At 40.6% G+C, this 11,824-nt stretch overlaps 1 protein-coding gene across 1 annotated transcript in view; it reads left to right on the top strand.

Moving 5' to 3' along the window:
* The first annotated feature begins 10,543 nt into the window (after nt 1-10,543).
* Nucleotides 10,544-11,824, top strand: part of LOC107714432 (rho guanine nucleotide exchange factor 2-like) — a 62,784-nt gene continuing 61,503 nt past the window's right edge. Inside the window, exon 1 of the mRNA XM_016520264.1 lies at nt 10,544-10,774. Coding sequence (XP_016375750.1) covers nt 10,709-10,774 — 66 coding nt within the window. The 5' untranslated portion in view covers nt 10,544-10,708. The remainder of the gene's footprint in view (nt 10,775-11,824) is intronic.

Genomic DNA, 11,824 nt, shown 5'->3' with positions numbered 1-11,824 from the left:
TTTTCAGAAGAGGACTATAAAAGAGCTCATGCTCCGGCATACAGGTGTTACAGTTTAACTGGTGGTGACCGTGTTACTGATTTCACATTGCTTCCAAATGCAATTTTTAACTACCATATTCCTATTTACGATTATTCTGGTAGCACGTGAAGGCAGCATCAGTGAAAACAGGCAGAGACAATGGTAGCTTTAGCAACATTAGCCTTACAGAGAACCAAGAAGCTCTTTTGGAAAACAAAATATGACACATGATGCTTACTTTGTCTGGAGTCTGGACGTTTGCGCAGGAAGCGTTGGTATCAATCCCTCTTTCAGAAGCAATCTTTGCACAACTCCAGGGCTGAACTGACCCTCGTTTATGAGGCAGTCATAAAGTGTCTATGCTAATAGGGCAGAGAGCATCACAAATGGGCGGGACTTTTCCGAGTATGAGGTCATAGTAGTGAGAAACCTGGAACCGCTCCTTTAGAGAGACTTTTTATGATTTATTGGGATCATAAAAAAATGAGTGGGTGGATTTTTTACCATTATAGGCTGGTTGTTTTCACACACTGCGGCCACACAACTGTGTTCAACCACCTTATAAAAGTGATTTTTGCATTCTATGGCACCTTTAAAAGTGTCACACCTTAAAACCTTAAAAACTGATCATTTCAGAATGAGGGCAGGAATAGTAATAATAATATAGGTCCATACAGTATATATATATTTTGACACAGGCACAATTTTTAATATTTTAGCTGTTGACCAAAACATTTTCAAGTTACAGTTATATAATGGATATGGGCTTAAATTGCACACTCTGAGCTTTAATTTGAGGGTATTAAAATTCAGTTCTCATCACAATTGGAGGAAAGGTTAAGGAATTATAGCTCTTTAATATGTACCTCCCCCCTTTTTCAAGGGACCATAAGTAATTGGACAGTTGACTCAAACGCCATTTCATAGACAGTTGTGGGCTATTCCTTCATTATTTCTACATCAATTAAAACGTCTGGAGTTGATTCTAAGTGTGCCATTTGCATCTGGAAGCTGTTGCTGTGAACCCACATCATGCGGTCAAAGGAGCTCTCCATGCAAGTGAAACAATTGTTAGGCTTCAAAAACAAAACAAATCCATCAGATAGATAGCAGTAACATTCGGAGTGGCCAAATCAACAGTTTGGTACATTCTGAGAAAAAAAGAATGCACTGGTGAGCTCAGCAACATAAAAAGGCATGGACATCCAAGGAGGACAACATTGGTGGATGATTGGAGAATCCTCTCCATGGTAAAGAAAAACCCTTTCACAACATCCAGCCAAGGGAAGAACACTCTCCAGGAGGTAGGTGTCACTGTCAAAGTCTACAATCAAGAGAAGACTTCACGAGAGCAAATCTAGGCTTGGAACAGCTCATGACCCAAAGCATACAACATCATCTGTGAAACATGGTGGAGCAGAGTGATGGCATGAGCATTCATGGCTTCCAGTGGCAATGGGTCACTGTTGTTTATTAATGATGTAACAGAAGACAGAAGAATTCTGACGTGTATAGGGATATACTGTCTGCCCAGATTCAGTCAAATGCAGCAAAGTTGATTGAATGGCACTTATAGTACAAATGGACTGTACTGTTCTCCATATACGTCCTGTGTATACTTCAACAGCAAGCTAAACTCCCCCTCATCAACGTCACAGACACGGAATGTCCATTTGCATACTTTAATAAGGGTAGAGTAAAACTATGAAATAAGTAGAAAACAATAAACAATATGAATTGAGATTCACAATGTGTACATAAAGGAATACTTCTTACAAATATCTTGTAATCTAGATCTAACATTTCTGCTTATCAGATAACACAAAAATATATTGTCAGGCAAATGAAAATGATGAATGTATCAATGGCTCTCATATGGTCAAACGAGAAAATACATCTAAGATGCACTCAAATAATACAAATTACAAAACTTCAAAATAATCAAATACAATTGAATGTAATATGAACAATAACAATAAAACATACCGACGAAGCTACCAAAGGCCAAGGACGAATGCAGATGGATACTGATTCACTGCTTCTTGACTCAAGAATAGAATAGCAGCATGGTAAGCACTAATTTCCTTGTTAGTCATCTGATCAGTCACATGATAATGACAGCACTATTCTCAGAGCAGCCAGCAGGGGGAGACAAACTAAAAACCAAACATCCGTTCCTTAATTATCTTAGACAATTACTGTAACAGAACATGGACAATGAACCAAAACAAAAAAAATACCAGGAGTTTGTGAAGGTAAAAAAGTGGATTTTTCTGCAATGGCCAAGTCAATCTCCTGATCTCAACCCGATTGAGCATGCATTTCACTTGCTGAAGACAAAACTAAAGGCAGAAAGACCCACAAACAAACAACAGCTGAATCAGCTGCAGTAAAGGCCTGGCAAAGCATCACAAAGGAGGAAATCCAGTCTTTGGTGATGTCCATGAGTTCCAGACTTAAGAATCAGAAGTTAGAAAGAGCTTTATTGCCAAGTATGTTTGCACATACAAGGAATTTGTTTTAGTATCACAAGCTTCCAGTACACAGAGACAACAACAACACACGGCAGTCATTGCCTGCAAATAATTCTTAGCAAAATATTAAAAATAAACATTTTATTTATAATTATATTTATTTGTCCAATTACATTTGAGCCCCTGAAAATTTGGGGACTGTGTGTAAAAATGGTTGTAATTCCTAAGCATTTTATGTTATATTTTTGTTCAACCCCTTGAATTAAAGCTTAAAGTCTGCACTTCAATTTCATCTTGATTGTTTCATTTTAATTCTATTCTGGTGACATACAGAGCCGAAATGATCAAAATTGTGTCAGTGTACAAATATATATGGACCTAACAGTATATATATATATATATATATATATATACACACACATACATACATATAAATTTTGTACTAAGTGCAAGTAGTTGCTGCCTTTTTTCTGCGATCCTATCAGCAGGATTTTAACAAAATCACCTCTTGGTCTTTGATATCCTGTTCTCACCTTATGTTGACCGGGATTAATCTTGAGTGCTGCTCTCTTCTGTCTCATCTTTCGAGATGACTCTGTTGTGTGGTTGTACACCTTTAATTTCACTAATGACAGCTGAGGTTTGAAGTGTCCTCTTCTGGCACATGTCTTCAAGGAGTGGTTGTCTTCTCTCGTTCAAAAATTTAAGGGGGTCTGAATACTTTCCGTACCCACTGTATATATATATATATATATATAATGACTTCACTATTCCCCAAATCTTGTCAAGGAACCTGCTCTACTGGTTAATGGAAACTGAGCTGAATAAAAGAATTTAGCTTTAAAGTGGTTTTCTGTATGTTTGTTTGTACGTATTTCATACATTTTCTTTTGACTATGTATGTGTTAATGTGTAAAACTGTGAGAACAATGCATCTTGGTGCCATCTTTCCAAAAAAATTAATAAAATGAAAAAGAAGACTTCATTTGAAGTTGTGATATATTCACCTTTCCTGTTGCATATTAAGTTTCTTTGGTTTCTGATTATCATCACCTGTTCCTAGTTTAATTGTTATCCCATGTCTATGGCTGCATCCGAAAACTCTAAAATGCTGCCTTCGGAGGCAGCATTCCAAGGCAGGAAGGCAGGCATCAAGGCACGTCCGAATACAAATTCTGCTTTACTTCCTGTCTCCGGAGGTACCTTCTTCTGATCGAATTTTGAAGGTGTATCCTTCGCTGCCTTTGATATCCCACAATCCTGTGCGTTCCATTCCGTGACAATTGAGCTAAAAAATAAAGATGGCGTCTGAAAGTTGCATTTGGTGGTCAGTTTATGTGTAAATGTATATTTCTGACTAACCTTTTGCACTTTTGATGTTATTTCTAGAGAGAAATCAGTATTATAGTAATTATATATTCGTTTAGTTATCACAAAAACTTGTTCTATTGTGTTGTAGATCATTAAACCGTTACTCTGCCTCAGAAGCCTGTCCGAAATCAGTTTCATGAGGTGCCTTCGTGCAAAAACGCTGCCTGCAAAGTCATTGCCTCATACGGCAGAGGCAGCAAGTCAGCTGCCTAAGTATTGTGTTCTTTCGGTTCTTTGTCATTTCTTGTTTTAATGTTTGTTGTTAGGCTGTTGCAGTTTGCTTAGCCTTCCCCTGTTGGTTTTTATTTCTTTGTTCTCTTCATGTTTATTTAATAAAACACTGCAATTATATCTATGTCTACAACTCCAACCGCAAACCATGACACACCAAAGAGCTGCAGGAAACAGTGTTTACTCATTATTTCCCTACACACTAACCCAATAAATGTAGCTATTTATACCTGCAGAGCTTGTTTTTTAAACTATATCACAGCATCCATAGTATACTCAGATCTGTTGAAATTCACTCTTTTAATTCCATTACATAATTCAGCCTATAAATGATAATAATTCCACTAGTTGACATTAGCAAGAATTAGCAGTTATAATTACTTGGATTTTTTTCCAGCTGGCACAATAATTTCACGTTTCCTTGGTGAAGGAAGTTCACCTGTGTTCCATACCTTGTTGAACAAACATAAAATTAAATTTGATGGCCTATCTAATATATTTTGAATCATTATGTAACATAATGTCTTTGACTATGCTTAACTCCTTCATAAGCTCTTTTAATATGAAGTAAATTCTGCATCTAATGTTTTTCCCGGCCTCTAATGCGTTCCTCTGCTCTCTATACCTTATTATATCTTTTGACATGTCATCATTTTGTTCTCTGGCAAACACTTCTGCCAACATTCTAGTTTTTTCATATCACAGCTTTTCTTTTTTTTTTCAGAATGAGTTTAATAAATTCCTCCCATTTTACTTTTTGTACATACACCATATTTCACTGATGTCAGTATCACTGCTATATCTCAAATACTCTTTTTAGCTGCTTGAATTAACCTTCTTTCTTCTGCTTTCTTATAAATAGCAAAATCTTAAAATGAATGTCTTTTAAACATTCCTGAATATTTATTCTTGAATTTGCAGGGAATAATATAATGATTGCTACCCCTTGTATACACATCCTTTCCCTTCAGATACTAAGGTTAAATCTATAGCTTATCCTTTTTCATGTAAATGTCAATTTTTGTATTTCTAAACCCTTGTATTACCTCATCGACAGTGTTCCCATAATGATCTTTACTATGCTTCCTCATAAAATGTATATCCCTATAATGCTTTCTCTGAATCAGCAGAGTGAACAACGGTGAGGAGAACTTTAACTCAAAATTAACAGGCAATCTAATCTTGCCGGCTGATGACAGACTCAAGGAGAACACAAGGGAATGCTCAGGAAGACAGATGAGGAACGCAGAGATGAGGAGATATGCTGCAGAATAGGACAGTGGAGTATCTTGGAGCAAAATTAGGAATACAGGGTAGGCATAGCATACCCAGTCAACACGTGAGATCATGCGATGATCACAGTGACATCACACGATTCTCATACTGTGATCCTCACGGTGTGAATAATAGGTGAAATCATTGTGAGTTCACACGATCCTCATACTGTGATCCTCAGTGACCACAGTATGAGTGCAAAGTGAGTGTGCAGTGACAGTGACCTCACATTGTGACCACAGTATGAGTGCAAAGTGAGTGTGCAGTGACAGTGACCTCACATTGTGACCACAGTATGAGCGCACAGTGAGTGTGCAGTGACCTCACATTGTGACCACAGTATGAGCGCACAGTGAGTGTGCAGTGACCTCACATTGTGACCACAGTATGAGCGCACAGTGAGTGTGCAGTGACCTCACATTGTGACCACAGTATGAGTGCAAAGTGAGTGTGCAGTGACAGTGACCTCACATTGTGACCACAGTATGAGTGCAAAGTGAGTGTGCAGTGACAGTGACCTCACATTGTGACCACAGTATGAGTGCAAAGTGAGTGTGCAGTGACAGTGACCTCACATTGTGACCACAGTATGAGTGCAAAGTGAGTGTGCAGTGACAGTGACCTCACATTGTGACCACAGTATGAGCGCACAGTGAGTGTGCAGTGACCTCACATTGTGACCACAGTATGAGCGCACAGTGAGTGTGCAGTGACCTCACATTGTGACCACAGTATGAGCGCACAGTGAGTGTGCAGTGACCTCACATTGTGACCACAGTATGAGTGCAAAGTGAGTGTGCAGTGACAGTGACCTCACATTGTGACCACAGTATGAGTGCAAAGTGAGTGTGCAGTGACAGTGACCTCACATTGTGACCACAGTATGAGTGCAAAGTGAGTGTGCAGTGACAGTGACCTCACATTGTGACCACAGTATGAGTGCAAAGTGAGTGTGCAGTGACAGTGACCTCACATTGTGACCACAGTATGAGCGCACAGTGAGTGTGCAGTGACCTCACATTGTGACCACAGTATGAGCGCACAGTGAGTGTGCAGTGACCTCACATTGTGACCACAGTATGAGCGCACAGTGAGTGTGCAGTGACCTCACATTGTGACCACAGTATGAGTGCAAAGTGAGTGTGCAGTGACAGTGACCTCACATTGTGACCACAGTATGAGTGCAAAGTGAGTGTGCAGTGACAGTGACCTCACATTGTGACCACAGTATGAGTGCAAAGTGAGTGTGCAGTGACAGTGACCTCACATTGTGACCACAGTATGAGTGCAAAGTGAGTGTGCAGTGACAGTGACCTCACATTGTGACCACAGTATGAGCGCACAGTGAGTGTGCAGTGACCTCACATTGTGACCACAGTATGAGCGCACAGTGAGTGTGCAGTGACCTCACATTGTGACCACAGTATGAGCGCACAGTGAGTGTGCAGTGACCTCACATTGTGACCACAGTATGAGTGCAAAGTGAGTGTGCAGTGACAGTGACCTCACATTGTGACCACAGTATGAGTGCAAAGTGAGTGTGCAGTGACAGTGACCTCACATTGTGACCACAGTATGAGTGCAAAGTGAGTGTGCAGTGACAGTGACCTCACATTGTGACCACAGTATGAGTGCAAAGTGAGTGTGCAGTGACAGTGACCTCACATTGTGACCACAGTATGAGCGCACAGTGAGTGTGCAGTGACCTCACATTGTGACCACAGTATGAGCGCACAGTGAGTGTGCAGTGACCTCACATTGTGACCACAGTATGAGCGCACAGTGAGTGTGCAGTGACCTCACATTGTGACCACAGTATGAGTGCAAAGTGAGTGTGCAGTGACAGTGACCTCACATTGTGACCACAGTATGAGTGCAAAGTGAGTGTGCAGTGACAGTGACCTCACATTGTGACCACAGTATGAGTGCAAAGTGAGTGTGCAGTGACAGTGACCTCACATTGTGACCACAGTATGAGTGCAAAGTGAGTGTGCAGTGACAGTGACCTCACATTGTGACCACAGTATGAGCGCACAGTGAGTGTGCAGTGACCTCACATTGTGACCACAGTATGAGCGCACAGTGAGTGTGCAGTGACCTCACATTGTGACCACAGTATGAGCGCACAGTGAGTGTGCAGTGACCTCACATTGTGACCACAGTATGAGTGCAAAGTGAGTGTGCAGTGACAGTGACCTCACATTGTGACCACAGTATGAGTGCAAAGTGAGTGTGCAGTGACAGTGACCTCACATTGTGACCACAGTATGAGTGCAAAGTGAGTGTGCAGTGACAGTGACCTCACATTGTGACCACAGTATGAGTGCAAAGTGAGTGTGCAGTGACAGTGACCTCACATTGTGACCACAGTATGAGCGCACAGTGAGTGTGCAGTGACCTCACATTGTGACCACAGTATGAGTGCAAAGTGAGTGTGCAGTGACAGTGACCTCACATTGTGACCACAGTATGAGCGCACAGTGAGTGTGCAGTGACCTCACATTGTGACCACAGTATGAGCGCACAGTGAGTGTGCAGTGACCTCACATTGTGACCACAGTATGAGCGCACAGTGAGTGTGCAGTGACCTCACATTGTGACCACAGTATGAGCGCACAGTGAGTGTGCAGTGACCTCACATTGTGACCACAGTATGAGCGCACAGTGAGTGTGCAGTGACCTCACATTGTGACCACAGTATGAGTGCAAAGTGAGTGTGCAGTGACAGTGACCTCACATTGTGACCACAGTATGAGTGCAAAGTGAGTGTGCAGTGACAGTGACCTCACATTGTGACCACAGTATGAGCGCACAGTGAGTGTGCAGTGACCTCACATTGTGACCACAGTATGAGCGCACAGTGAGTGTGCAGTGACCTCACATTGTGACCACAGTATGAGCGCACAGTGAGTGTGCAGTGACCTCACATTGTGACCACAGTATGAGCGCACAGTGAGTGTGCAGTGACCTCACATTGTGACCACAGTATGAGCGCACAGTGAGTGTGCAGTGACTTCACATTGTGACCACAGTATGAGCGCACAGTGAGTGTGCAGTGACTTCACATTGTGACCACAGTATGAGCGCACAGTGAGTGTGCAGTGACTTCACATTGTGACCACAGTATGAGCGCACAGTGAGTGTGCAGTGACTTCACATTGTGACCACAGTATGAGCGCACAGTGAGTGTGCAGTGACCTCACATTGTGACCACAGTATGAGCGCACAGTGAGTGTGCAGTGACCTCACATTGTGACCACAGTATGAGCGCACAGTGAGTGTGCAGTGACCTCACATTGTGACCACAGTATGAGCGCACAGTGAGTGTGCAGTGACCTCACGTTGTGACCACAGTATGAGCGCACAGTGAGTGTGCAGTGACCTCACATTGTGACCACAGTATGAGTGCACAGTGAGTGTGCAGTGACCTCACGTTGTGACCACAGTATGAGCGCACAGTGAGTGTGCAGTGACCTCACGTTGTGACCACAGTATGAGCGCACAGTGAGTGTGCAGTGACCTCACGTTGTGACCACAGTATGAGCGCACAGTGAGTGTGCAGTGACCTCACGTTGTGACCACAGTATGAGCGCACAGTGAGTGCGCTGTGTGGTTACACTTTTAGCTCACTGTGACACACACATTGTGACCACACCATGAGAATCGTGTGAGCTCATGGTGACATCATTGTGAGATCAAATTGTTGACTGGGTAGTCTGATAACACATACTTACTTCGATATTTGATTCTAAAATCGTAGCATTCTGACAAATCCAAATACTTTTTGGAGTCAAAATATATATATACTGTACCATTATAGATTAAGAGTGATGAAAGTAAAGTGAAAACAGGCAGATGTTTATGGAAAGTGTTTATAGTAAGTGTGAGAGCAGAAAATGCTGACACATCTGTACACCACTGCAGACTGCTGCACACTTTCACATGTTCAGCACTAATATAATAATATTAAAGGTATTCTGAGAAATATGGGTAAATGCAGTAGAATCAATAGTGACAAAATTACAAATAAAGGTACAAAAGGGAAAATATAGTGTGGTGTATTATGGGAATTATGGGAAGTGAAGGTGATCGTTAGATTGCTTCTGACTATTGATAACTAAAGCAGAAACAGTCTTTGATAAACGACAGAACAAGATGATACAGCGGACAACAGAACATGAAGAAAAAAAACTACATAACCTATATCAACTTATAAGCTATTAATTTCTTAACAAGTAGATCATGACTGCATACATGTAAACAAATGTACAGTAGGCTACAAAGTTATCAGCTCTTTTTTTCCCCAAAAAAATTATATCTAAAGCCTTTTAATATTTCCTCATTGCCAAGGGATCTATTAGTCAGTTCGCTAAAGTAAACCAAAGCAGGTCATTTACCAAGCAGCGGATATTAAGACCAACATTATCAGCATTATGTGCAATTAAACTGCCTATTGCATGGCTGAACAAATTATATATAGCCTACCAAGATACTGAGTTGTCACAGTTACTCTTCTTGCACCAGTCAGCTGACTGCAGTTTTTCATACATAGTTTAATTATTCACTAAAACTCCAGTGTGAACTTTTAGTGGTTTAGGTACTTGCTTAACAGCTTGACTGTAAATGCTTAATACTGAACAAAGTGAAAATGTGGTAGGCCTATTTTTATACCACAATTTGTTGTTTTAGGTGGATCCAAATGAAGGTTGAATTACTCATAGATAGCGTTTTTACATGATTAAAAACAATCATTTAAAAAAAAAAGTCTCAGGTTAGGCTATTTATCATAAAATATTTGAAAGGCAATTTTAATGAATGAGTTTCATTTCAGTTGTACATCATAATACATGTAAATGCTTAGAACCATAACATGGTTTGAGCCAGCGCGCGCTGTCTCTCATCTACTTTTGAGTGTTTGTTCAGGATTTCCCTTCACTGTGTCTCGCGCACGCACGCACACACACACACACACACACACCATGTGGCGCGTCCTGCTGTAGTCTTTACTGTAGCAGCTGTGACGGGCGGAGTCGCTCATGTGTGGCAAATCTGATTGGTCAAGCGGCTGTCAGTCAGAGAAATACACGACTGCTATTGGTTGAAAGTCGGATTCGGGTCAGTATCTCATGAAGGCTGTAGAGTTTCCTGTGAAAGAAAAGAAAAAACCTTGTGTGTCTTATTAAACACACAGTTCATGTGAGACTGAATGGAGCTTTAATGCACATGTATATTTTCCATATTACTTCACGCACTGGATGCTTATTTTCTGAACAAGATTCAAACATCTGGATTTTATATAGTCCGACTGCTGTTGGTAAAGTTTTCATTTTCTCGCGATGTCCCGTGTCTCGGACCCGTTGCCGAAAGCACGCCAGGAAAAAATGAAAGACATTAATGTAAAGGTGAGTTATAAATGAATTATAACGCCTTTAACGCTCTATCTTATGTCTGAATTACATTACTCTTTTTGTTTTTATTTAAAGAATGCATAAGCATTCTTGTTAAAACACGTAGGCCTATATATAACAACATGCTAACATAAACATAAATATATTGTTGAATAGCTCTTTCCAGTGGTGTGTGGTGAAGGTTTTTTCTGCTGTCTGATGGAGGCTGCTGCTACTCTTCATCTTTCTCATTTGATCAAATGAACAAAAGAAGTGACAATCAGGTTTACCTGTATTATCGTTCTTATCATCTCTCTATCTGTGTTTCGTTTATGTATGTGTATTCGTAAGATGTTAGTAAATATACGTGAGTAGGTATGTATTCAAAGATTTAGTCCATTGTGCGGCAGTATGAACACGTTGTCTTGGGCACTAAAGGGAACCAATGGGGGAGGGCCATACAAAGACTGCAGCATGTTACAGAGCATTCGTTGCTGCACTTACTAATGCTTCATTACGCACGCTTTCTGCAGTACGTACGCACGCTCACAAAACACAAAAGTTACAACTTTAACGTGTTTGACTGCAGCACGGTTACGCTTTTTTACCGCATCGCGCGCTCCCTTTATCTCCCGTACTCATAGTATCGTGTCTTTGTTCTTATATGTGCTGTGTAAGGTCTTTACGCCATAAATTTGCTTGTGAACCAGTTTATATGAACAAATACCCAGTTCTGTTTTCTCCCCAGTTTTAGTATTTTTTAAACAAGTGTCTGTTAAGTGACGCAATTACTTCCCTTTTTCTGTAGCCTGTACAGTGATGATTCATTGCCATGTTGCGTATCGCTATAAGATTTATATTTTGGTGTATTAAAGAGAAATCACCTCTTAAAATATTTCTATATTGTATACGCGTTTTTGCCAAGACCTTCTGATCTTGTAATTGCTTTGTGATGCTTTTTGGAACTGCATCCAAATATGTATATATACATATATGTACATATATATATATATATATATATATATATATGTATGTATGTGTATATATATATATATATATATATAT

Source organism: Sinocyclocheilus rhinocerous, unplaced genomic scaffold, assembly GCF_001515625.1.
Source record: "Sinocyclocheilus rhinocerous isolate Xijiao unplaced genomic scaffold, SAMN03320098_v1.1 scaffold839, whole genome shotgun sequence".
Classification (NCBI taxonomy): domain Eukaryota; kingdom Metazoa; phylum Chordata; class Actinopteri; order Cypriniformes; family Cyprinidae; genus Sinocyclocheilus; species Sinocyclocheilus rhinocerous.
This window is presented reverse-complemented; position numbering and strand designations above follow the sequence as displayed.